This window comes from Rosa chinensis, chromosome 6 (assembly GCF_002994745.2).
Source record: "Rosa chinensis cultivar Old Blush chromosome 6, RchiOBHm-V2, whole genome shotgun sequence".
In the NCBI taxonomy this organism is placed as follows: domain Eukaryota; kingdom Viridiplantae; phylum Streptophyta; class Magnoliopsida; order Rosales; family Rosaceae; genus Rosa; species Rosa chinensis.
In genome coordinates this window covers 35,104,463-35,131,857 of record NC_037093.1, presented here as the reverse complement: position 1 = coordinate 35,131,857, position 27,395 = coordinate 35,104,463, and the positions used below count along the sequence as shown (strand labels likewise).

The following is a 27,395-nucleotide window of genomic DNA, read 5'->3' as shown; positions in this document are numbered from 1 at the left end:
AAGCGTATATCGAGCATCTTGTGCAGGAGTCTTTTATGCAAGTTGAAGATGATGATAGTGATGTTAATGTACAAGAAAGTGAGCTTGATTATGAAAGTTCCAATGCAAATGGGGTGAAAGACTACACTTCGGCGGAATGGGTCCAATATTGGAAATCTAAGCTTCCAAATAAAAGGGAGATATTTGAAGATGGTTCCGAAGAAGAGGATGTCTTGTCTAGTGAGGAGGATGCAGAGTTTGAAGTTATACATTGTAATCCCTTGTTCATCGAGGAGGATGCGGATCTTTAAGTCATATACCATAATCCTTTATTCATTGAGGCCGATGTTCCCAAGGAGGAAGAGAGTCATTCAATAGCTTGTGGTGATGAAGAAGTTGAAGAGCTAAGGACTTTCTCTCCTCCCACATCCATTGAGATCCATCATGAGCTTCCCAAGGTGGATTGTAGAATATTGAGCACTTATGTTATTCATGAGAAGATTGAGATTAAGGTACCTTTACCACTCAATCCACCATTGAATGGCCAATGTTTCTACAATGAGGTGATGGATTGGAAAGGAAATGAAGCACTTACATTCAATCTTTCCCGTCACTCTCACACGAGTCTACCACATATTGTTCCAAGGATTATCATTTCTACACTACTTTTGAAGGAGAAAGCAAAGATAGCTCCTAGAAGAAAATTGAGAAGAAGGGGAAGATTAAGAAGCTTCATTTTCGGGAACCAATTGGAACATTCATGGATAGCTCTTGGTCTTGTCTCTATGATACATCAAAGAGTCCCTTAACCCCAAACAATAGGGTGGTCGTACTTGAGAAGTATCCACCTTGAAAAGATCATGTTCTATATGGACAGGCAATGAAGTCCTTAAACAAAGTGCTCGCTAGGGAGGCAACCCTAGCACATCATCGGTAGTATTTCTTAGTTAATTTTTGTTGTGAATAAAGCTTTTGAGTCATTTTTGGAAGGATGGGAGGTGTATGGAGTTGAAAATGTGAAGGAGAATTAATTTGGTAGTGAGCAGTTTATGTCCAAAAAATTCAGTTGGCTTTGGGTGACTATGGCTTCCCATATGCATGATGTTTTGAGATGAAATTTTAGGCTATTTTTCTATATGTCTACTATTTTGTGCCAAAATTTCAGCCCTTTTGAATTACTAGAACAACAATTATTTGGTAGTCACTGCTTGGAGGTTAGAACAGAGACAGCTACTGTAGAGTGACTTTGAGAAGCTACATCTTCTACATATCAAGCAATTTGGAGCTAAATTTTCTTAAAGATGTATCTTCACATGTCTTCTAATCCGCCGTTATTTCAACATCAAACAAATCAATTAACCCTTTATATGCTTATAATTCCCAAAGGGAAGCTGAACCATGAGGCAATAGACTTCCCAAAATTTTTATATTGATTGATATAACTCATACCCACGAGACTGTTACCTCAGTGTTTAGAGCACCCACTACTTAAAATCGAGGTCATGGGTTTGAGTCACCATGGGGGTAGGAGTGAAATCCTTTGATCCTCTTAAAAAAAAAAAAAAAAAAAAAAAAAAAAAAAAACCTCATACCCACGAGAGTGTGAGAGCTGACTGACAGAACAAAAAAAGTTGTGAATGAGCGGTTATGACCTTATTAGTTTTATGTGGTATTTAGGGTTGACCTAGTAGATCGAGATGACGACTAAAATAGCTGAAATTTTGACCACAACTATTTCTTTTTGTCATGATAACATCCAACGGTCGATTTTGCTAAATATATTTCTTCCACCTTGTTGCTTATGGGAGGTATACTTTTTAATACAGCTAATAAACAAGTTAGACCACATTAGAGCAAGTTCACCGGTGTAGTTTTGATCGGGCACCAGCAAGGATTGATGATGTGTTGACCGGGCAAGGGGAAAATCATCCCTCCATCGGCCCAATCTTGCCCAGCCAAGGTTTGGCTTTCCTTGACTGAGGGCAAAAAAAAGGCAAAGCCTTGACATATTTCCTGACCAGGCTCGCCGGCTGCCAGCTCGGCAAGTACCTAATGTGGCTGACGTCAGCGTGTTGTGTGGAGAGAGAGAGAGAGATGCGACGAAGGACTATGATCGGATTGGGTCTGATTTGCTCCGCTTGGGGCAGCGGATGGGCGGGCTGACGCCACGGAGCTGCTGGGCGAGGCGAGGCGACCTCGGGGGTGTGGGGACCGTGGCCGGAAGACGCTGGAGGAGGGAGAAAAATCCGGGTCGGGTCGGACGAGCCGGTCTGGGGGAGCGCGGGAGAGAGAGAGAGAACCGGGGGGAGGGGGGGGGGAATGAAAAAAAGAAAAAATTTTGTCCTTTGAAACAAAAGGGATTTTTTTTTTTTTTTTTTTTGCTATTTATAGAAAATTTCTATATTTAAAAAATTCATAATAAATTCATACGAACTCCAAATATTGCGTTCCGTATATGCACGAGATCACATCGATGAACTCTACAACTTTCGTGAAAGAAGTTTTCCCAAATTCCGAACATATAAAAAATCAATTTTCACTACCCCCTAAATAACGTTTGTTTCGAAAATAAAAATCGATTAGAAACCGAATTTCTCGTACAACAACTAAATAACGTTGTATTGTACTTATTCCTAGTTTTTCATTTATGTAAGAAAAAATCGTTGAACAGTTAATGAACAGTCTTGACTGGTCAAGAAAAATAACGGGTGGAAACCCATGTCTAGTGGTAGTGAACAGTTACTTGACTGGTCGACGCCTTGACTTTTCGACCTTGACATTTCTTGACTACGGGTGGACTTGCTCTTAGAAGGCATATAAGGATTTTGTGTGATCAAAAAAATGGAATCTTGAAATCGATAAATTTGACATTACTCATCTATTTATAGCGTCTTAATAGGTACTGTGCAAAAAAATTAACCAAATCCTATTGTCATTTCGACATCAAATAAAGCAGTCAACCCTTAACATACTTACACATCCCTAAGGGGAGCTGACCCATGAGGAGATAAAATTCCTGAAATTTTTACATTGGTTGATATAGCTCATACCCACAAGAATGTCAAAAAAATAAGTTACGAATGACTTGTTATGAGCATATTAGTTCTATGTGGTATTTAGGGTTTATGGTTGATTTTGTAGATCGAGACCCAAACAACTTCGAAAATAGCTAAAATTTTGACCATAATTATATCTTCTTATCGTGATGACATCCAACGGCCGATTTTGATAAAGTCTATTTCCTCCACATTGTTCCTCATGGAAGGTATATTTTTCAATACAACTAATAAACAAGTTAAACCGCATTAGTAGGCATATACGGATTTCGTGCGATCTAAACAATTGAGACTGGAAATTGATAAATTTGACATTACGTACCCATCTATTTTTAGCGTATTAGTAGGTATTGTGTAATCCAATCCGCCATCATTTCGACATTAAATAAACCGGTCAACCCTTTAAACGCTAAACCGGTCAGCTTCCCTAAGGGGAGCTGAACCATGAGGAAATAAACTTCCTGAAATTTTTACATTGGTTGATATAGCTCATACCCACGAGAGTGCGAGAGCTGACAGATAGACAAAATAAATTGCGAATGAGTGGTTATGACTTATGAGCATATTGGTTTTATGTGGTATTTAGGGTTTAGAGTTGACCTAATAGATCAAGACCCAAAGAACGACGATAATAGCTGAAATTTTGACCATAACCATTTCTTCTTTTTATGATAACATCCAACGGTCGATTTTGATAAAATCTATTTCCTCCACCTTATTGCATATGGAAGGTATATTTTTTTTATATAACTAATAAAGAAGTTAGACCCCATTAGTAGGCATATAAAGATTTTGTGCGATCCAAAAAAATTAAAACTTAAAATTGATAAATTTGACATTATCCCTCTATTTATAGCGTATTAATAGGTAATGTGCAAAAAAAATAACCCGATCCATCGTTATTTCAACATCAAACAAAGCGGTCAACTTTTTATACACTTATATTTCCCTAAGGGAAGCTAAATCATGAGGAGATAAACTTCTCAAAATTTTTACATTAGTTGATATAGTTCATACTTACGAGAAACCGATTGTTGGATGGGAAGATTGGAATGTTTCATGGTGTCGTTATAAAAAAATCCAACCAGTTTCGCATTCGTTTCGACTTCGATCCATTTGGTCAACTATAGTTACCTTTATAACCTATATTTATATATCAAATTTTTCAAAGAGCAACCCCATCAAGACATACAAAATTGGAAAAACTGATTGTTGGATGAGAGAGTTAAAATATTTTATGCCTATTGTAGAAAATTCAGCTAATTTCGTTATCGTTTCGACTTCGATCAATTCCGTCAACCGAAATTACCTTTATAACCATATATTTATTAATTACATTCTTCAAAAAGCAACTCCATCAAGACATAAGAAATTAGGGAAACTGATAGTTGAATGATAAACTGTGCGATGCGACGAGCCGGTAAGAATTTTCAGAGAATTTTTTGGACCCCTGAGCTATTTAATAATTTTTTTGAATGTTTCGGAATGTTGAAAATGATTTGTGTTTTTGTTGAAAATGATTTTAAAGAAACAAAAAATCTATGCGGTGCAATCTAAGCCGTATGTCTGTCCTGTCCCTAAATTAAAATAAATGAAGATTATATATGTGGCTCATATCAGATCAATGCATCATCTCAAAAAAAAGAAAAAAATCAGATCAATGCATCGGACTCCCAACCCGGTCCCCGCGACCCGACCACCTGAGTCGGCGACTTGCTGGAATCCTCCGTCCGGCTAAGCCTACTGGAGAACAGGCTAAGCCTTTCCCACCTACATACATTTCCTCTTACTAAACTGACAGGTACTACTCACGTGGCTGGGCCCAAACAACCCGAGCACTCCAAACTCGGAGCATGGAAGACGTTCTCACTCTGTTCCCTGTTTTATTTGTTTGCGGCAAATCCGGACGATTGTTCTGACTTCTTTCTGACTTCAATAATTCTCTATCTCTCTCATGGTTAACTATTTCGCTTTCCTCATTCATGAATCTCATATCCTCTAATGCAATCAAAGATCTTTCTGCTCTCACGTCTTTCTATAGCCGAAACTTCCCGGAGAGCAAAGGTAATTTTTAGAGCCTTTTGTTTTACTTCCTTCATCCTTTTTCTACATGCATATTGCTTCGGGCTCCATTTCTTTATTTTTCTTCCAGTGTGTGGTTTTCTTGCTTGATCATTAGCTTTCGAGGGGTCCCATTCTAATTGTTCACTTCATACTCTTGATTCAACAACAGGGTTCGCTAGTCATATATCGGATAATGTTAATCAAGGAATATATTCTGTATTATCTGATATATGACCAGCGAACCCTGTTGTTATTAGGATCAGCAAATTGGTCCTGTTTCATTCATCTTGAGCTTCTAGTTTTGATGTTACTTCCCGAATTGTGGTTTGATGAAATTCAGAATCGTGGTTTGATAAAATGCGTGTGACTAGGAGGTAGCTTGTCCTGCTGTTCATCTGTTTATCCTTAGTTTTTCTTTCTTGCTCCAACATCTTTGTGGCAGAATACAATTAATACATGTTCCGGCCTCTATGTCATTTTATATCTTGAAACTTGCAAACTTCAAACAAGTCAACGTAGGCATATATGGAACCTGGGTACTACTTTGATCCTTTTATAAGAAACTTGGTTGTGATGGTGAAATGTTCAGGTGCTATTATGATTGTACCCTTTCATATTAATTAAGATTTCACTATTTGATAGGTACACTATATTTTCTTCCGGAGCCTGGCTCTCTGATCCTGTAATTTCTTAAGTAATACAAGTTGAGATATAGAAGAAGATGTTCAATCTCCTGCATCAACTGGAGCTGAAACTAAATGGAAACTTCTCAAGCTTGTTGCAACATTCTTCCTTAAAATTAGTACTTCTGGCCATTTTCCTCATCCTCTTATTTAGATGGCTTTTCAACTTCATAAATTCAGCCACCCCCACAAACAGATCACCACCTTCTCCACCAAAGCTGCCTGTGATTGGAAACCTTCATCAACTAGGCTTGCACGTTCATCGTTCACTTCAGTCCTTAGCTCAACAACATGGGCCCCTCATGCTGCTGCACTTCGGTAGCGTGCCAGTCCTTGTGGTCTCGTCGGCTGAGGCTGCCCGTGAGATCATGAAGACCCATGATGGCACATTCACTGATAGACCCAAATTTACATTCTTTAAGAAAGTTCTCTATAATTGCAAAGATATCCTATCAGCACCTTATGGTGAGTATTGGAGGCAGATAAAAAGTATATGTGTCTTAAACCTTTTGAGCAATAAAAGGGTTCGCTCTTTTCGTGCGGTGAGGGAAGAGGAATCAAAATCCATGATCAATAACATACAACAGTTCTGTTCTATATCATCCTCCCCCTCCTCTTCCTCCTTATCAGTTTTGAATTTAAGTGAAATGTTTCTGACACTTACTAGTGATATCGTCTGTCGAGTGGCTCTTGGAAGGAAGTATAGTGATCGAGGGCAAGGTGGAAGGATATTTAAAGAGCTTTCTGTAGAGCTTTCAGAGTTAATGTCACGTCTTAATATCGGTGATTATATCCCATGGCTTGCTTGGTTTAGCCATGTTAATGGTTTGGATGCTAAATTGGATGATCTGGCTAAACGGTTTGATGACTTTTTAGAAATGGTTGTTCAAGAGCATATGGATTGTTCAAAGAGTACTTTACAGGGACATGGCCATGTTCATACCAATGAGGACGATCAAAGGGATTTTGTTGACGTTTTGCTTTGGCTTCAGAAAGAAAATGCAGATGTGATTGCGTATCCTATTGATGCAGTAAGCATAAAGGCTATCATCCTGGTAAATTCCAAACCCTACACCTATTAGTAACACTCTCTTTTAATCACTGACATCCTATACATTTTTTTTTAATCACAAGCAGTGAGATTTCATACTGATATGGTGGTAGCAGATTCTTACACCTTCATTTAATCTGTTATTCAACGATATTCTCATTTAGTAATACCAGCAAAACATAGATAACTAGAATTAGAACCAATGCCAGTTTCATCCATAAGTTGTGAGAAGTTAATCTACATGATTCAAAAGATTCTTTTGATATATTTATTCAAACAATTTAAAATGCTACACTTAAGGACCAAATAACAAGTTCCTACCCAACTAACCTTTGATGTAGTGGAGACAAATTCTATATAGCTAGACTTAATTTTCCAGTCTATATGTGTTGAGGGTGTGTGTATCAGCAAGTCTTGTTCCCAATGAAGTTTTACTTATGCTGGTATCTTTTTTCTTTTTTTCCTCTTTTTTTTTCTTTTTCTTTTTATGCTAGTCATATATGTTTTGATCAGGAAATTGGATCTCATTGAATTAATATTCTTCTTTTTTTATTTCCATATTAACAGAATAGAATGATTTAGACAGTCATCTAAGGAATAACATCCAGTGAAAAACTTGTAAAGAAATATTTTAATAAAAAGTGCAGGGGTGGCACAGTATGGCTTTGAAAAGGTTCAGGGGGAACTCAAAATTTAAATAAACTGTCACATTGTTAGGTGGACAAATATCTAGTCGTTAAAAACGCCAAGACTCTCCATAAAACAAAGAAAATGACAATTTTCTGCCCCCTGTAATATGGCATTTACTTTATCTTATTAGCTCTATATTGTGTAAGAGGTTATTATATCAATCTTAAGAATAAATATACTTTTCTTGTAGGATATGTTTGCTGCTGGCACTGATACTATATATACAGCTATAGAGTGGGTGATGTCTGAACTTTTAAGGCACCCAAGGGTCATGAAAAAATTGCAAAATGAGGTCAGGGGAATAGCTGGAAACAAGACAGAGATAACAGAGGATGACTTGGTGGGCATGCACTATTTAAAGGCAGTGATCAAGGAAACCCTTCGCTTACATCCTCCCGCTCCATTACTAGTGCCCAGGGTGTCCACACAAGATGTGAAAATAAACGATTATGACATTAAGGCCAACACACAGGTTATAGTGAATGCGTGGGCAATTGGAAGAGATCCAAAGTCATACAACAACCCTGATGTGTTTGAGCCAGAAAGGTTCTTGAATAGTGCCATAGATTATAAGGGTGATAATTTCCAATATATTCCATTTGGGGCTGGCCGAAGGGGCTGCCCAGGAATTCAGTTTGCCTTGGCTGTTAAAGAGATTGCTTTGGCCAATCTAGTGCACAGGTTTGATTGGGCATTGCCGGAAGGTGTAAGAGGGGAGGACTTAGACATGTCTGAATCCACTGGTGCGAGCGTACATAGAAAATATCCTCTCAAAGCAATCGCTATTCCATATTCTTGCTGATATAGGGCACTGTTTGGCTGACTGGAATCATAAAAGGGGAAAAATGAATTGTACTCCTTTGACTACCTTGGAATGGATAGGGATTTTGATGGAGTTGTTGCATGTTTTTAGGTTTCTTGTTACGTAGGTTTCCTTGTTAGAATAAACACTGGTTTTAGTTTGTTTTGACTATTTCCTTGTTGATTTACCACGTAGCATTAGTCATGCATGATATGGGCTGCTATTTCTCATTGTGTTAAGATTATGTAAAGGCTATATAGCCATGTTCTTTGCTTTGAATAAGATAAGTCATTCCCATATTGTTTTCGTTGTTCTTATTTCATTGCTCCACTTGAATTGATCAACAATACCTAACAGATTTATTATTTCCATTTCAAAGTTTGAATGAAACTGGAACTGCAATCATGATTGGGAAAAACAAATTTCACACTTTCAATAATACCCTGTGCTATTACAGATATTACTAGTAATACTTATCCTTGGTAATGTATGTAAGATCATAAAATGTCGCAAAGTCTTCGTTCATAAAAATTTCCAGTTCATGAGCTAGTTCATTTAATCGTATCTCACCACAGTAATTGTACAAGAAAAGAAAATTTAGAGAAATTAAAACATAACTAATGGCTGGTTATATTTAGATCAGAGTAAATTCAAGAATGAATATTGCAAAATCTTCTGTCATCCATGCATGGAAGAATAGAGCAGAATTACATCGATCAATAGGAAGCAGACAAAAAAAAGTGGGGGGCAAGCAAACATATACAATTTTAGGATGATGCATTTGTTACTGCAGTGACTTCCCATCGGTTTGTTACTGCAGTGACTTCCCATCGGTCTTCATCATTTCGGCTACCTTGATGACGATACAACAGTCCTCGTTGGAAAAGGAAACCATTTCTTTTCCAGTCCCAATTCCAACAAAACAAACGGGGCCGAGGAGTACTATAAGTCTGTAATTGGCATTACTATTTTCATTTTGCATCACCAAGGAAAATACTCTGTAAAGGGCGTCGAGTCTTTGCCAGCGTCGATACCAGTAGGCAAACAATCTGATTGCTTTCATTGTCTGAGTGAGAGATCACGGGGTATACTTTGATATCGAGGGCAGTTTCTATCGCTGTTAACTTGTAGTTCCTCCTCATTGTGGTTATGCAAAAGTGGTCTTCGCTGTTGCAGGTTAGACTGGTTTTCATGGAGTCGGCCATTTTATGTTGTCCACCGTTAAAAGTCTTGCAGCGCCATGTGCTCTTGGAGTCGGTTGCTTGCAAGTCTTGGTCAAGGAAGGCCAGCGACACCTCCGACATATGTCATAGTTGGGATGTTGGGTGCCTACACGAAGCGTACGTTAAGCTGATCAAGTTTTTTGAGGAGGTTGCACCCTCACGGCCTTACTCGTGACTTGACTTGCTTCTTTGGTTTTAGGTTTGGGGATGGGAGGTGAGTTATTTTGTGTGGTTCCAGTAATCCGCCTATAAGCTTTGGTTGATGATTGTTTGACACGGAAATCCTGTGTGGTACAAACTGTCTCTTTTGAATGCGCGAGCGTGCCAGCACCGTGGGGTGCAGTCGTCGGGGCGTCCCTTGACCTGACTTCTTGATCAAGCGTTGTGGACGAGGAGAGCACCAACCTCATCACAAGGCTCTTTTCTCTGCCTTCCGAGAAATGACTTCTTGCCTTACGGATAAGGGATTTGATTGTGATCTCTTCGCGTCACCGAATCAATACTCAACGTTGTAGGTTGAGCAGAGCAATCACTGGGAAGTTTGGAGAAAGCACAGGGTTTGCTAAAGCGTGACTTTAGCTTCGCGGGGGTTGCAAGGGCGTTACCCTTGCTTCGCTGGTAGTATCGGTGGCAGTAGCACTAACAGTCGGCTCTTGGAGAGACTAGGACTGGAAGTACGGTCGCCGGGTTTCAACGAGGTTGAAGGTTTGCTCCGGGGAGGCTTGATAATCCGAGGGATTGATTGATTTGAGAGTTGACCTTGTTTTGTCCTTGAAACCTGGTATTTATACCTAGGGTTTCAACCGTTCCTTGCCATAGAAGGATTATTAATTGCAGTTTCCTATTCAACCTCCGCTACTTGACTCTAATAAGGGCTCGTTTTCCTTATGGGTTTCAGAATGGGCGAAGCTGTAACCCAATTCCCAGTAGATTTATTTTTGGGCCGCAGGTATCGGCCTGCTACGCTAAATCCACTAAACGATCTTGCCAAAATTACTTTTGGGCTCAAACATTGCCCCCCAGGCCCCGAAATCGGGCCCATGAGAATGTAATTGATTGAAGGGGACTAAAACAACACGTCTGATGACCGAAGCGATATCATTAATGAAGGTTGCGTCTATTCGCTTGACAAAACGTCTTTTCGTCGCATCGTTTCCCTCACAAAATCTTCTATTTAAATCCCGCAGCCACTCCAAACCTGTCACATTAGAAACTCTTCAGTCTCCTAAAACCCAGAAACCCTTCTATCCCCACACAATCCTCCTTACAGAAACCCATAAATGGCTCCTCCAAAGAAAATAATTATCGATCAGGAGGAAGAACTCAACGAGAAAGCCGCTCGTACTTGGGGAACCGGAATCGGTGCCCTCTATCATCTCCACACCAATATCCAAAGACCACTGCTTCTCAGGCTCCCAAATCATCATGTCGAATTGGGCCCGGCACCGCGAGATTCCATCCCAGACGACTCTCTCCCCCTCTACGGCCTACCCATCCGTCGACCCATTCCGGTCCTCCGAAGGACCCCTGGAGATTTCAGCAGTTGGGGTGCTCAAAAACATTGAGCGAAAATAGGGTACTGGCCATCCTCGATCAGCGCGGCGGAGCTTTCTTGGTACCCGAAGCGTGAGTGATAGATCTGGCTCGCTGGAATGCAGCAGGTATTACCCAAACCATTGATTTATGTTTCCACCTTCCTCGCGGTGGCAATCGCTCGCCACTCGCTGCCTTCCTTTGCTTTTGGAATACTGCCACCAATACCTTTGATTTCCGCTTTGGCCAAATGAGTATTACATTATTGGATATTCTTATCATTACTGGATTGCCCATCGACGGGGAACCCTATCTGCAAGGTGAATTCGACTTTGACAACTTCTCCTTAACCATGGCTCAAACTGGTCGCAGCGTTCATAGTAGCTCCTATCCGCGGTGGCTGGCCTATTACCAGAAAGAACACAACGCGACTAGTGGCATTGCTTTTCTGGAATATTGGCTCTGTAAGTTCATTTTCTGTATCTCCGCCAATAAGCCTACTGGTCCTTGGACTTTCCTGGCCACAGCCCTCTATAACGGCCGCCGCGTTGGGCTAGGACAACTGGTGTTAGGCATCATCTACCGTACTCTATATCAAGCCACCATGCATCCGTTCGAGACTAGCATCTCTGGATTCAAACTTACTTTCCATTCTTCCGCCGCGACGACATTTCGCTGCTACCACCGGCTGACGCCCTTCTTGGTCAATGGTTCTGTCGCTAGGAGAGGTACATATCCCCACCCTATTCTGAGTGTTTCTCATATTTGTAACTTCTGCACGAGATGCCCTACTGCAATCTAGTACTCAATAGGAGATTCCCCGCTCCTCTTGAAAATGGGTTCCTTCCCGGCGCTCCTGATTATAGTGATCGCGCGCACCTGGCTTTTCGCAGCATGATTTCTTGCTCAGACATTAGGCTTGCATCTGATGACCTTAGTTATGAGCTTTACGCTCCCAACCACTTTGCCCGCCAGTTTGGTCTTATCCAACTAGTGCCATTCCCCCTTTATGATGCTTGGAACTACAACACCTCTTGGCGCAGAATTGGTCCCTTGACTGGGCCTCCACTAGCACAGAGCATGCTCATACTGGTTGATCTTCATGACTGGGCGAATAACATCGACCTCGTGGATGGGACTGTTGAAGATTACAATCAATGGTGGTCAGAAGTTTCCGTCAACTGCTGGGGACAGAGGGATGACTTGCTCTTCGCGACCATTTTTGAAGAGCTGAGATATCCTTATGATGCTGATACCGAACTACTTGCTCGCTTTCCTGAAGCTGAGGCGCGACCTCCGCTACCTGAACCGACTCCTTGACCCGCGCGAGCCCCTCACCCGGTCCAGGCTGGGATCGTCATTTGTGAGCCTCCTCAAGAGGTAATTGTCTTACATATACTTTTATTATTCTCTATCTGCTTCTCCCCTTTTACTCACGCTTTGTTGCATCAGGGAAGTGTGCCACCTTCTGGTGGTCGTGTAGTTGACGCTTCTCCGGCCACTGGTCAAGCCGCGAAGAAGAAAGGATAGCGACAGAGCCCGAAGTATAAAACTCTTCCTCTGACGACGATGACCCACAAACCGTAATACTCTTGTCTTAGAATCTCATAATCCTTTCACCTTCTTCGAAGCTTATTTTGAAGCTACTTTTAATCCTGACAGATTGCTGCCACTTTAGCCTGCAAGCGCAGTCTTGCTGATCCCCGGACTGATCCATGGGCAGAAGATGAACCCGTCGCTGACTGGCTGGTAATACTCACCTAAAATGAGCCATGACGTTTCCTTTTGTTATGTATGATTCTATAACGCTCTTCATTTGTAGGTTCGTCGTAGGTCATCAAGGCAAGCTGGAGAAGGATCCTCTGCTGTTGGTGAAGGTGTGTCTGGTTCGCAAATCCAAGAGCCGAATGGTTCTAACAATCCTCCCTCTTCAGTTGACGCTGCCAACAATATGCAGTTGTTTCTGGTCCCCATACAGGTTATAGATGACAGCTTGCTTGAGGTTGAAGAAAGAGTGCCTCTCCCAGATACCTCCCATGAGCAACCAACTTCATCCCTCCTTCTGGAACAAGCAGCGCCTGATTCAATTCCAGCGTCCGGTGAGGTTGCCCAGGAGCCTGTGCCAACAACACTTCCTCGCGAACCACCTGCTGAAGAGGTACCTTTCTTAACCAAATGTTTTATCATTAACCCTTGGCTCGGTTATTCTGACAGTGCCTCCTGCTAGGACCCAAATGCTATTTCAAACGAGGAAGCGGCTGTCAAAGCAGAAGAGATAGTGGCCGAGAATCCTGTTGAACCTTTCCTCCATATAGTTGGTTCGGAACCTGCCCCCCATGCCCATGAAGCCAGGGAAGTAGGAGAAAATCCTGAGCCATTGCCAGAGGCAGTACTTGTTGCGGAGCCTCTTGAAGCCCCTCCTGTTGCTGAGCAAACACCTCCGTCCACTTTAGAGTGGCTAGCTCGCGTGCTCGAAGTGACCCCTCCTGGGGTCATAGATGATGCCCAAGAAGGTCTTCGTCGCCTCCTGGGTCCTGATATTCTGATTCCTGGCGCGCCCGCGAAAGTTTTGGAGCATCTGAGGGAACTTCTCCGCGAGGGGGCTATCACTAAAGACCAATTTCAAGAGGTTGACCAACTGCTGCAGGATCTTCCTCAAGGGCTCAATGAAAGGGCGGTCGCGACTGCGCAGCCCAAGCAGACCGAAACACACTACCAGACTCTTGCTCAACAGACGGATGTTGCGCGTGATTTCTTGGGTGATCAGGCTAGTCTCATCAGGGATCTAACTCTCGAAAGAAACCACCTGTGGACCCAGATCCAGGATCTTCAAGCCCGATTGATAGATGTGACGTCTAGGCTTGCCCAAGCGGAACCTCAATTGGAACAGCCCCTTGCCACTTTCGAGACGCTGACCCATGACCTAGCCCAAGCTTGTGTAGCAGCCCAACAGGCCGCACAAGCTGCTGCTGATACTAGCTTTTGCCTGGATGAACTTTTCCTCCGCTTAGCTCATGCAGGCCGGGGATTTTTAGGCCTCTGATATTAGGCCCATTAACTTGTATGAACAATATTACTATCAATTAATTATTTAGCCCACTTTGTTGGCCAAAATTTCTTTTATCTCGTTGTTTTATTCAACGCTTTAACTACACGAAAACAGTTTCAAAAGATAATCTTGAAAAGGGACGGTTACCTCCTTGGAGACCACTCTCTCGTCCACGCGTATTCAATTTCGTTTAGTTTCGAGATCTCAGCATTGAATTGTATTGATATTCCCATTGATGGAGTTGAAACATCTTCAACTGCCCATATCCAAGGGTTGAGGCCACTGAGGCAAGCCTCTATAAATATCAATACCTTGGAAAGATGAAGACTCACACAAACATGGCTTACCCAGAAATAACCTTGCAAGAGTTTCTTCTTTTCCTCCTATTTCTCAAATCTTCTCCGTACGTTCTCACCCTAAGCCTCTAGATCTTAGGCTTTATGGCTTAATCTCACTGCCTGTGTAGGCCTTATGGCCTAATCTCAGGCAACTTCGTGTCTTTGGTCTATGAAAGCCTGGATGGAACATCCTAGGTTTTGGATAGGTTGAAGAACACGAAGGGCTCCTAACGTGGGGCATCTCAATCTGGGGAGTCCCTCTCCTCAGATTTTCCTGCGCGGAGCAAAGCGAAGAAGGGAGGAAGGCCACTTCGAGGCCGATTGTTCTTCTTCCGCGGCCTACCTCCGGGGTTTGATGAACCGACGTATGTTTTCCCCTGGAGGTAGATGAGGCAACTGGGTCGCACTCCAGTGCTGGTTCCGTCTCCATCCCGGAGGATAACCAACTAGAAGGGTTGCGATGGATTATTTCCTTCCCTCTCCTTCCAGTACAAATCATAGTAGCTGCGACTCAGATCAGAGGAGAGTGAAGAGAGGAAGAGTAAGAGTGAGTATCACATCAACCCTTCTTGCCGCAAGATCCGGAAACTCATAGAAGACATGAATACTTATTTAGTTATTTCAGCCACTTTCTGGCTTTGTATATCATTAATGTAATTTTCTTGAACACATTGTCTTGCTTTTGGCCGCAAAGCCACTTATGAATGAAAGATTCGAAATTTTCTTATTTGCTGAAAACAACAATGATATAATAATAAGGCCACTGGATGCAAAAATAAAAGAGCCACTATAAAGGCCTGTAAATAAAATAGCCACTATAAAGGCCTGTAAATATAGAGTGTTGCCCCCCTAGTGTTCGTAGGTGGAGTGAAGACAGGTGAACGAGGCCACAATGAAAAGGCCTAAGTACAAGGGGTGAAGCGAGCCAAGGGACACTATGTGTGCCCCCTATGTCTTTGCCATGGAATCAGTCTTCAAATTCCCAGACGCTGGGGTAGTATTTCTTTAAGAACCGACCGTTGATAGGGTTGCGGTGGAGGTCTCCATCCAAATCTCTGAGGTGAAAGGCCCCACGTTCCAGAATCCTATGAAGCACAAAGAGCCCTTCCCAGCATGGGGTCCATTTACCACGACTGGTCAACTTCTCACCAAATGGAAGGACTGCCGTCCAAACGAGCTCGCCCTCTCTGTAACTGCGGCCGCGAGTTCTCTTATCATAGGCGCGAGCTATGCGTTGCTTCTCCATGACTAAGTTGTCCAAAGCCTCTAAGCGCTGGCCGCTAAGGTCTTCGTGCTCCTGCCACATGGCCTGGACATAGTCATCACCAATCAAATGATGTTGATCCTGGACGCGTAGGGAGTGAACATTGATTTCCAAAGGTAAAACCGTGTCGTGACCAAACATGAGTGCATAGGGTGTTGTGGCAATAGGAGTTCGCTTTGAAGTGTGATAAGCCCACAACGTTTCATACAATGTCTCATGCCATTGGCGAGGGTTTTCAACAAGCATCTTCTTCAGTAAGGTGATGATAATCTTGTTACTGGCCTCTGCTTGACCATTAGACTGGGCGTAATACGGTGTGCTGTGAAGAAATTGGATGCCGAAGTCGTTGACGAGCTGCTCCACATCACCACCCATAAATGCTACCTCCCTGTTCGATACTAACACCTCTGGAACGCCGAACCTGCATATAATATTTTGGAAGATGAATCGGCGAATGGTCGCTCTAAAGGCTTCCTTCAAAGGTTCAGCTTCGGCCCATTTAGTGAAGAAATCTGTAGTGACGATGATGAACTTGTGTTGGAGTGACGAATGGGGATGAATCATGCCAATCAAGTCCAATGCCCAGCCTCGCGCAGGCCAAGGTTTAATAATAGGCTGCATGGGAATATTGGGAATATGCTGAACTGGTCCATGAGCCTGGCAATCCTGGCAACCTTTCACGAACGTGATACAGTCTTTCAAAATGCTGGGCCAGTAATACCCATGTCGTCGGATGAGCCAACGCATTTTTGGACCCGCTTGATGGGCTCCACATATGTCAGGATGTGCCTCTCTCATTAAACGTTTCACATCGCGGCCAAACACACACCGGAAGTCGATGCCATCTTCGCCGCGTCGGCGCAGCTCATCACCTCTGAGGAAGTAATTTAAGGCAAGAAAACGAGTCTTCCTGTCTGCAACTGCGTTTGGTTGCTTTAGGTGAGCAATCAAAGGGATGCGCCAATCTATATCAATAAGTTTGAGGACTACGATGACTGGATCGTCTGGCGGGTTAGGTCACGCGAGCCAAGAAGGTAGCGTGCGTCTTTCAACTTTCAAGATTCGCTCTCGAACCCCATATTTCAAAGTAATGCCTGTAGCCAGTTGAGCAAGTTCGTTGGCCGCAAAGTTGGGTTCGCGAGGAATATATTTCAAATCCACGTCAGTGAATTGATCCAGAAGTTCAATGGCGCGGTTCAAATATGGTACAAGCAAGCAGCTCACACACTTGTACTTATCTTGAAGTTGATTTATGACAAGTAAAGAATCACCGCATACTTGGACATCTCTTACCCCGAGCTCCAGTAACACGTCTAGGCAGATAATGAGGGCCTCATATTCTGCTTGATTATTGGTGCACTTAAACTCCAATTGGAAGGAATAAGAAAAATGATCACCCGCTGGGTTTACCAGAACAATCCCCGCCCCTGCTAGTGTTTCTGTTCTTGAACCATCAAAAAATAATACCCAGGGTTGAAGGGAAATTGTGGCCTGATACCAGATAGCATATTCGGGGATGCGCGCCAAATCTGGTCGAGTTGTTGTTGCGGCTGCGATCTCTAACTCCTTCGCGTTGGGAACATCCAACATAGGGTGATGTGCTAGAAAGTCTGCATGGCTTCTCCCTTCATTGCTTTCTGTGGAACGTATTGCAGCGAGAACTCAGATAATGCCAGGACCCATTTACCAATACGACCTCGCAGAATAGGTCGCGACAACATGTACTTGACCAAGTCGGTTTGAGCGATAATGCAAGTGGTAAAGGATAGCATGTAGTGTCACAACTTGCATGTTGAGAAGTACAATGTAAGACATAATTTTTCCATGGGAGTATATCTGGTTTCACAATCAGTCAGTGTCCTACTGAGGTAAAAAAATGGCATGCTCGACACCTTCCCCATCATCCTGGGCGAGTAAGCTGGCAATGGACGCCTCAGCTGCTGAAATATACAGCTTCAATGGGAATCTAGTTCTAGGGGGAACGAGTACTGGCGGGCTCGCCAGATAGGCCTTAATTTTGTCAAAAGCCTCTTGGTGTTGAGATTCCCACACAAACTTGTTCTGTCCTTGTAGTCTCAATAGTGGGGAAAAAGGCTGGATTTTACCTGCAGAATTAGATATGAAACGTCTCAAGAAGTTGATCTTACCCAATAATCGTTGCAACTCTTTCTTTTTGCGCGGGGAAGAGGCGTTGATGACTGCGCTGGACTTATCCTCAGGGACCTCAATACCCCTTTGATGGACAATGAAGCCCAGAAAGTCTCCGGCTTGAACTCCGAAAACGCACTTGGCTGGGTTCATCTTGAGTTTGTGCAGCCGCATGAGCTCGAAGACTTTCTTGAGATCTGTGATGTGATCCCCGCACTGCTTGGACTTGACGACCACGTAATCAATGTAAACCTCTAAAATTTTCCCAAGAATGTAGTGGAAAATCAGGTTCATGGCTCTCTGATACGTCGCCCCCGCATTCTTCAGTCCGAAACGCATAACCATGTATTCAAACACGCCCATGAACCCTTGGCAACGGAACGCGGTTTTGTGCCTATCTTCCTTCCCAACCGGAATCTGGTGATACCCCGCAGTTCCGTCCATGAAGGATAACAACTCATGTCCTGCCACTGCATCTACCAACATATTCGCGACCGGCATGGGGTAGACGTCTTTAGGCGTAGCAACATTAAGGTCTATGTAGTCCACGCAGACCCTCATCTTACCATTCTTCTTACGGACTAGCACGATATTGGATAGCCACTGATTGTATTTGGCCACCCGAATGATGCCTGATCTATGCATTTTTTCAACTTCTTCTTTGACCAGAACCTAGGTTTCGGAGTTCATTCTTTGCGGCTCTTGCTTCACAGGCCTCTTGTCAGGGAGTGTTGGTAGTTGATGGAAAACCAAGTCCGGTGACAGGCCAGCCATGTCTTCATATTTCTTCGCGAAGCAGTCTTTGAACTCCAGTAATAAATCAATGAGCCTCTGTTTCTCGCTAGGCTCTAAGTAAGTGCTAATAGCCACTTCCATAGGTTCAGCTGCTGTTCCAAGATTGACTTTCTCTGTAGGATCTCTGACCTTTGGAGGGGTGTCATCCAGCGCTGCTGGGGCCAGCTGAATTTCTTCTGCGTCTTCCTTTTCTTGGTCAGAGATCTCCTCGTTGACAATTTCCAAGGTCGCGACACTATCATAGGCCTCTTTTTCCACCAGGTACGAGGATAGTCTTTTGTCCAAAGAGTGGAAGGCCTCTATCCCTTCCTCTGGAAGGTTGTAATCCATTAATCGTTTAAGGGTTTGGGCACAGCGTGGCCAGGCCTTTCCAAGCCCTTTTTGTGAGCGCAAGCCCCCACTGTGCCAATTCAGAGGCCGTCACCCCTATAGGGCGGCCTTTGTCATCGATGCCACTGACCTGCAATGGAGTAATTGGCTCCAAGTAGTACCTGGCATCTACATAGTTTGCGGAAACTGGGAATGGGCGAGGATCTGCTTTGATCACCTCTGCTTGATCTGTTACCCTATTCCACATTACCAGCTCCTAGTGGAGAGTTGAAGGGACACAACAGCTCCGGTGAATCCAATCGCACCCCAGGATGGCGCTATAGGCTGCGTAACAGTCTGTCACGAAGAAAGCATAGACTCCCTCTGTTGGTCCTTCCTTGATACGTAGAAACAATAAGCCCAAAGTCTTCGTGACTGTCCCTGCGAAGTTCTTCAGCGTAAGGGACATAGACTGGATTTTCTCTTTCTTGATCCCAAGTGCATGGTTCTTGTGGTGATAACGTTGACGGCGGCCCCGGTGTCAACCATGACCTTTCTAACTTTAGTGCCAGCCATCTCCACTGTTACATATGAAGGTCGCATGTGTTGAACCATCGCGGGCGTTGGTCTTGTGAAGCTCATAAAGAAACGCTTACCCTCGGTGTCTTCAGATTCTTGAACCACTGCCTCTGCCAAAGGTGTTGTTGTAGCTGATCGGTACCTTCTTCATTCTCCACACACTCCTGCGCGGCAATTGGCAAAGCATATCTCGCTGGAAGTATGTAAACCATATTGCAGGAGGTATCAACCGCCTCAGTTTCATCTATGTCATACTCCAGCTTGAGCTTCGGCTCTCCAACCGGGATGTTAGTGTTGAACTGCTTTGCCAGCCGCTCTACCAATGACTCTTCTGCAAGGCCCTTTACTTCACACTGTTTTTGTTCCCGCAGCTCGGCCATCAACAATGGCGAGTTTGACTTCTGTTCCCCTACAAGTATCTCCTTTGGGGGCACGACCACCAGACTTTGGACTTTTTTAGGTCTCCACTGTAAAGCCTCTGCAGTGCTGCCCTTGCTCTCCAATCTTTCAAAAACTGAGGGTTTGGCTTCTGGTTCCTCTCGAAACAACCTGCGCCTAACATGTGGCCGCCTGGTTGGCGAGTTGTCCTTCCTAGCTAGCGGAGGTGTCCTCTCTGTCGTGATCCTGCAGAAAACACTATACTTAGAGGCTCCTGATTCTGAGCGCGCCTGTTTGTGAAAGCTACGGGGAGCCACCAATGGCTTAGCAGCTAACGCCTCCATCTCCTTCTGATATTGCTCAGGAGATTTAACCAGTTGCGACGGCTTGATCAGGCCCTGATCCAGAGCCTCCAAGGCAAGCTTGGCTTCTCCGAACCTATGCTGCAATTTCCTTTTTCTGGAAGGGCTGATCTCCACTGTTTTCCACTTCTCTCTAGTATACCATTTGCCTTCTTTGATGGTGGACGTCGAAGCAGGAGGAATGTAAGGTTTGGTCACGACATCTTTGTGCTCATGCCCAGCCAGTCCGTCTTGTTTCTGATCGTTCGCGGCCGCTTTCAATTTCTTGAACAAGTTGGAATCCTTTGGGGATGGAGGTGGCCTTACCTCATCTCTCGCCTTTGGGCTAGAAGGCTGGTAATTTCGTGATGGTGAAGCCCATTTGATTGGCGGGAGGGAACCAAAACTAAAAGTCTGCTCAACTTCTGCGTGCAACACTTGGATGCCGCATTCTTCTTTACATCGCGAGCAAAGGACTACTGGTGAGGCTTCGCTGATGGGCTTAACTTTCCTCTTTACAGGGGTTTCCTCCCTTTCGTCCCTTTCTTCTTTCCCCCTTGTAGTCAAATCCAGGGTTGGTTTCCTCTGGGACTTCTTGGGCCAGTTCACATCAACCATACCAACCCCGGTATCCGGGAAAGGGTTCCAGTCTACTAGTGCTGCCGCGGCCGCTGAAGCTTCTACCTGCAAACTGCCGTTATTGAGCCATACCTGAATTTGGTCCTTTAGCTTCACACAATCAGCTGTGCTATGGTTCCACAAGTTGTGGAATTTGCAGTACTTCTTCCCTTTCAGCTGATCAGGTCAAGGGAAAGGGCCAAAGTCTGTTTTCACCATCTTTGCGGTAATCATCTCATCGAGAATTTCATGTGCCTTATTGGCATCATATGTATATGTAGCGAACTCAGGTTTGGTGAAAGCTACAGATTTGAGCTTGACGGGCTCCTTAGATATCTTTAACTGCTTGAGGGTTGAATTCCTCCTGCCTGTCAACTCTAGCGAGGAGACATCGTTCTCCTCTTCCTCAGCTTCAACTTCACTCTGGAAAACCTCTTCCCCTTGATGGTGATAGTAAGGATCATAGGTTGGCTGTAGGTATCCAAGAGCTGCCACTATGCGGTGTTTCCCGGGCACATATGTTCCTTTGGACGCATTTTTCCTAGCGTCAGTCTCTCTGAGGAGATGCTCGAAGCTACCCACCTCTGTGATCAGTTCTCCCATTGACTGGATCATGCTGCCATGTTGCTTTTTTCGTAGGCGCGGTTCCAAACCCTTGATCGCTAGCTTGACCAATTCTTTTTCAGGGAGGATCACACTCAGTTTGGCTTTCTGGATCTGAAAGCATTGAAGATAGGCAACGACAGGTTCGGTGGGTTATTGGGACATCTGAGTAAGAGAGGCCAAATCGACCTCGGGCTCAATGGCTCCAAAAGTTTCTCGGAAGAGCTTTTCCATCGCAGGCCAATCTGCCACTATTCCTGGTCAGAGTTTGGAAAACCATCTGAAGGCGGCTCCAGAAAGAGAAGTGCCAAAGATCCTGCACTTGAGGATATCATCATTCTGGTATTGGCCGCATTGCACCCTGAACCTGGCCAAATGAGTTAACGCGTTCTCAGTGTCCTCTCCTGAAAAAGTAGAAAATATGATATTCTTATAACCTCTTGGAAAGGGCGCGAGCATTATATGTGGCGGGAAAGGTCCCTCATAGACCCCATCCATTTGGGCCCTAGAGTTGGCCAACCTGATCATCTCCTCTACCTCTTCACGTCTCACATACTCTGGACCAGGAGGAGGAGGGTTCGCCATAGTCTGGCTAGTAAACTGCAAGGGTACGGTTTGGCCGACAGTCGCTGTTCTTTCCCTTATGAGGATAGTCTGGGGATTAGCAGACTGTTGAAGAGTTACCGCTGGTACGGGCGCATCTTTGACCAATGCTGTTATCTTGATGGGGTTGCCTGCCTGGTCAATGCCATAGTAATTATCTGGGAGTTCATGGTAGACATTCTCCGCCCCGTCGCTGTCGTACTGAGTAAACCCTACGGGATCAGCTGGAGTACCTTCAACGGTCTTCTGGGTCTTATCCTTTTGCGCGACTGATGGCATGTCCTTGCCACCGCCAATCACCAAAGCTCTTTCCTTGGTTTTTGTTGATGCGGCAGTAGCCGTTGCAAGAGGTGTGGCCGTACTGCTGCTAGGCTTCTCGCGAGCGTTTGGTGGTATATACTTACCAGAACCAAAGGGCTGACCAAGGGAGCCGAGGATGGCATTAGGATCTCCTAGTGCTTTGTTCAATACTTCTTTAGCCTGGTTCAACTCGGCTCTCTGCATGGCAACCTCTGTTGCCAGATTAGAACCATCCTTGCGAAGACTCGCCAAATCTGACGCAGTTTGCTTAGTTTGGCTCGTGATTGCCTTCATAACTTCTTTCTGATGTTGACTCTGCTCATCAGCGATACCTCTGGCATGGGCCCTTACCGCATTCTCCGATCGTGCGATTTGTTGCTTAGTATCCTCAACACGCTGGGCAATGAGCTGATCTAGTTGGCGTATAAGCTGATCCGTTTTTGCGGTTTCCCTATCAAAGTCAGCAGCTACCTTCAAACGATGGTTCTCGATATTCTCCATAATGATCGCGAGTTTTTCCTGAAAGGTCGCTTCTTCTGGAATAAGCTTCGGAATGAAAGCCTCTCTTTCCACACTTTCCGCAGCATCCGAAACCACGGTAATGTTGACAGGCTCACTTGCCTGGTTAGTAATGACACTTTCACCCTCAGTAGCAGTCGGGTGATTCTCTCCCTATCCAGTTGACATATTGGTTGATTGGGGGTAATGAGAGAACCTTTGAGTCACTTGTTCTTCAGAAAGACCACGACAGTCCGCGTGAAGATGCAGTTTGTAACTGGAGGTCTTATGCTTTGAGCAGTTAGCGTAAACCTTTTGGTAAGGGTTTTCGCTTGACTTCCTAATGATTTCGTTCGCGAAAATCTAGGGTCCCACTGGGCGTGCCAAAATGTTTGACACCGAAATCCTGTGTGGTACAAACTGTCTCTTTTGAATGCGCGAGCGTGCCAGCACCGTGGGGTGCAGTCGTCGAGGCGTCCCTTGACCTGACTTCTTGATCAAGCGTTGTGGACGAGGAGAGCACCAACCTCGTCACAAGGCTCTTTTCTCTGCCTTCCGAGAAAGGACTTCTTGTCTTACGGATAAGGGTTTTGATTGTGATCTCTTCGCGTCACCGAATCGATACTCAACGTTGTAGGTTGAGCAGAGCAATCACTGGGAAGTTTGGAGAAAGCACAGGGTTTGCTAAAGCGTGACTTTAGCTTCGCGGGGGTTGCGAGGGCGTTACCCTTACTTCGCTGGTAGTATCGGTGGCAGTGGCAGTAGCACTAATAGTCCGCTCTTGGAGAGACTAGGACTGGAAGCACGGTCGCCGGATTTCAACGAGGTTGAAGGTTTGCTCTGGGGAGACTTGATAATTCGAGGGATTGATTGATTTGAGAGTTGTCCTTGTTTTGTCCTTGAAACCTGGTATTTATACCGTTCCTTGCCATAGAAGGATTATTGATTGCAGTTTCCTATTCAACCTCCGCTACTTGACTCCAATAAGGGCTCGTTTTCCTTATGGGTTTCGGAATGGGCAAAGCTGTAACCCAATTTCCAGTAGATTTATTTTTGGGCCTGCCTTCTACGCTAATTCCACTAAAGGATTTTGCCAAAATTATTTTTGGGCTCAAACAATGATGAAATCAGTTGGATGAAGATCTTCTTTGCCTACCATAGTTAAGACCGAGTCTGTCGTCTAACATGCATAGTGACTACATTGAACTGATTGAAGGCACGACAACTACATGACTACTTACATCTTTAAAACATCAAGTTGCGTATTAACTTTATTAATGTATGCAGAGACTGAGTAGGTGGACTGGTTTCTTATTCTTCATTTGTTTACCCATTTCATTAATATCTTTGGCTTCAAAATTCAAAGGACAGCAAAACTATTATTCAGTTGGTGGCGCAAGATCCACTACGTGCAGAAAGAAAGTTATTGAGCTTTATTACCTCAACTACAACCGCTGCACTGCATTGCTCTGAGCCTCTGACAGTATGTCTATATGTATATAATTGATTATATACATACTAGCAGTCTTATCAATTATAAACATATAGACACGTTCCTAGACATTGCGAACGTGAAGTGATTCAGTGAAGATGAACCGAAGGAAAGTGAGTCGGAAGATCTGATATTATGGCGAAAAAGTTCATGAACTTGGCTTTAGTTGGAGCCGCCTGAAAGATACAGCCTGCCCCGACACCATAGTCCATGGAGGTACTTCCCAGCACCATGCTCATGTCAACTGCCTCCCGGCCATCAATAAAAGTAAATGACAACCTTGGTGCAAGTCTGAATAAAAGTTTAGCCGGCCAAAATCCTAACCCTAAGAGAAGTCTAGCCGGTTGTTTTGTTTACGACTTTCATCGAATATGGCTTTGTACAGGTCGAATTATATATGTATCTATGACGTTGAGTATGGAATTCTGTTTAATCACTTTGAATTGAGTAAAGAATCCGTTCTTTTTGTGCACGATTATATTTTACATATCGATCCGTTCGATTAATGTATATTAAAACAGATAGATAAGGCCAGCTCTTGTAATTCATTGAGTGATCTCTAAAATCAGAACTACAAAAAGTAAATCCCTTACTAAAATAACGCAGCACGAAAATCCCCACTTCTTTTGAGCAGTAAGAAAGTTCAAACTTTACTATTACTTTAATGGGTAGTTATGAATGCAATCATCCCATGGATTGTCACTCTGTTGACCTAAATCCGAAAGTGACTTCCAAACAAGACTCCCAACCTTAAAACCAGTCCCAAACGCCAACATCCACACCCTATCTCCTTTTTTAATTCTCCGTTTGGCTTCAAAATAAGCCAACTCATAGAACACTAGACTACTGGAAGTGTTCCCAAATCGGTGCAAACTCATCCGAGCCGGTTCAGTCAACACGTCACTCAGTCGCAGAACCCTCCCCACCTGCTCGATCACCGCTTTCCCACCGGTATGGATACAAAAATGGTCAAAAGCAGTGGTGAAATCCGGAACGAATATTGGTTTGAACTTGCTGTTCTTCCCCGATGTTGCTGCAGAACAAATGACCGAGTAGGCGTACATAGCAAGTTGATTCAGTGGTAGAACTCGGGGAGCCAGAATCTTGATGTGCTCACGTAAATAGGCCCCTGCAACTGGAATCAAATCTTTGGTCAGAGCAAAACCGAGGTTGCCCTTGTCATCTTCCTCTTGAAATGCAGCTTTATATGCTCGGTCGCTTGCTCCGTGGTGAGTTCGAAGAGATTGAACGAGTTCCATCTTCGCGACTCGGCGACAACTTGGATCGTTGGTAATCAACGCCGCAGCAGAACCAACCCGAAAAATGCAGTTGGTTACAAGCATGGGACGACTATCACCAAAATACCAATTCAAACTAATACTCTCGTTTATAACCACCAGGGCGTATCCAATCTCTTTGCTCTTCTTTAGTAAGTTAGCAGCTAAATCGATTGATATCACACCAGAGCTACACCCCATGCCACTTAGATTGTAGGTTTTTACGTCGGGTTTGAGCTTAAAACGGTTGACGATCAGCGAGGAGAGAGAGGGTACCGGAGAGAAGCTGCCACTTGTCACGATCAAGGAGTTGATGAGAGATGGCTGGATGCCCGTTTTGGAAAGGAGTGAGCTCACGGCTGAGAACATGCCTTGCTGAGCTTCATCCATGACGGACTCTAACTTGGCTTCGGGGTTGGATTGGAAAACGAACTTTGGAGCATAGGTTTCTTCTCCCAGACCGGATTTGAGGAAGATTTTACGCATGAATTCTTCGCTTTCATTGGTGAAGCGATTTGTGCGGCGCACGAAGGATTGGGAGGATTGCAAGTTGCACTTTTGGTTAGAATCTGGTTTGAAGCAGGAGAAGTCGAGGAGGAAGACGGGGTTGGGACGAGAGGAATAGTAGTAAAGACTTGAAATGAAAAGAAGCCAAATGCAGGACAAAGAAAGGGTGGAATAGTAGAAGAGCAAATGGAGGAAAGTTAACATTATTAAGATTCCCAAAATAGAAGCTTGGAGGAATTTGAAATGAGATGAGGATTTCATGTTGGGATGTTGGATTGTTGTGAAAAGGGTGAAAGGGTTTGGGTTATTATATAGTGAATTAATGATGTACGTGAATAAACTGAAGGCTCATTGGCTTACAGCTTGTCATGTTTAATGACTTGTCCTGAGGGACAGGTGGGGAGAAGTTGATGGATTTATTGAAATCGAATTTATTGTATGAGTTGAACTACCACAAGTCCACACGTTAATTTGATTTCTACGTTATTGCAACTTACTGAAGGGTCATTGGTTTACAGCTCTTTATGCAGAGTATAATTTTCCCTTTACGCATGCCTATTACTGACTTATCCACACAGAGAGAGAAAGAGAGATGGAATTTATTGCGAGTTGAACTGTCAGTAATTTACTAATTTGGTTTCAATTTGGGGGAGTGTATTTCATACAGTGTGTGAATGGGTAGTTGCAATATGAATGAGTAATTTGGTGATAAGGAAAAGGGCATTGCTGTAATTACATGGTATAAACTCATACTTTTTTTTTTTTGCCCTGAACCAAAGCACAAAAATGAGCTAAAATTATTCTACTTATCCTACCAACAGATTTTTATTCCCATTAACCTAATTTAAAATGAAATTACAATTTTACCCTCAACCTAATTAATAAACTACAATCACTACCACTCATCTCTCTCTCTCCTCTACGCCGTCTCTCTCTCTCTCTCTCCTCAGCGCCGATCTCTCTTTGTAATATCCCGGAAATTCATTATTAATTTCTAATGATTTTTCAGAAATTATTAGGGCTAAATATTGGTTACTACCCTATGGTTTAGGTCCAAAATCAATTCAATCCCTAGACTTTTAATTTCATCAAAAATACCCCTGCAATTTCAATTTTGATATAATAGATACAATTTGTTAGTATTCCGATAATTGAGTCATTTAACTTATTGACGTGACTCATATATGGTCTATGTTTTATGATGTGGTGTTGAAG

General features: G+C 43.7%; 3 protein-coding genes across 3 annotated transcripts; 1 reads left to right on the top strand and 2 right to left on the bottom strand.

The window, feature by feature from the left end:
- Window positions 1–4,679: 4,679 nt before the first annotated feature.
- On the top strand, window positions 4,680–8,624 carry LOC112173130 (cytochrome P450 736A117). The gene is made up of 3 exons (XM_024310691.2): window positions 4,680–5,099; window positions 5,742–6,837; window positions 7,714–8,624. Exons 2-3 carry the CDS (start codon window positions 5,821–5,823, stop codon window positions 8,323–8,325), a joined length of 1,629 nt encoding a protein of 542 aa, XP_024166459.1. The 5' UTR covers window positions 4,680–5,099; window positions 5,742–5,820; the 3' UTR covers window positions 8,326–8,624.
- Window positions 8,625–15,435: 6,811 nt separating this feature from the next.
- Window positions 15,436–16,107, bottom strand: LOC112171234. The gene has a single exon (XM_024308446.1). The coding sequence runs from the start codon at window positions 16,105–16,107 to the stop codon at window positions 15,436–15,438; it is 672 nt and encodes a 223-aa protein (XP_024164214.1).
- Window positions 16,108–25,052: 8,945 nt separating this feature from the next.
- Window positions 25,053–26,384, bottom strand: LOC112171233 (3-ketoacyl-CoA synthase 17). Its single transcript, XM_024308445.1, has one exon. The coding sequence runs from the start codon at window positions 26,382–26,384 to the stop codon at window positions 25,053–25,055; it is 1,332 nt and encodes a 443-aa protein (XP_024164213.1).
- Window positions 26,385–27,395: the final 1,011 nt, after the last annotated feature.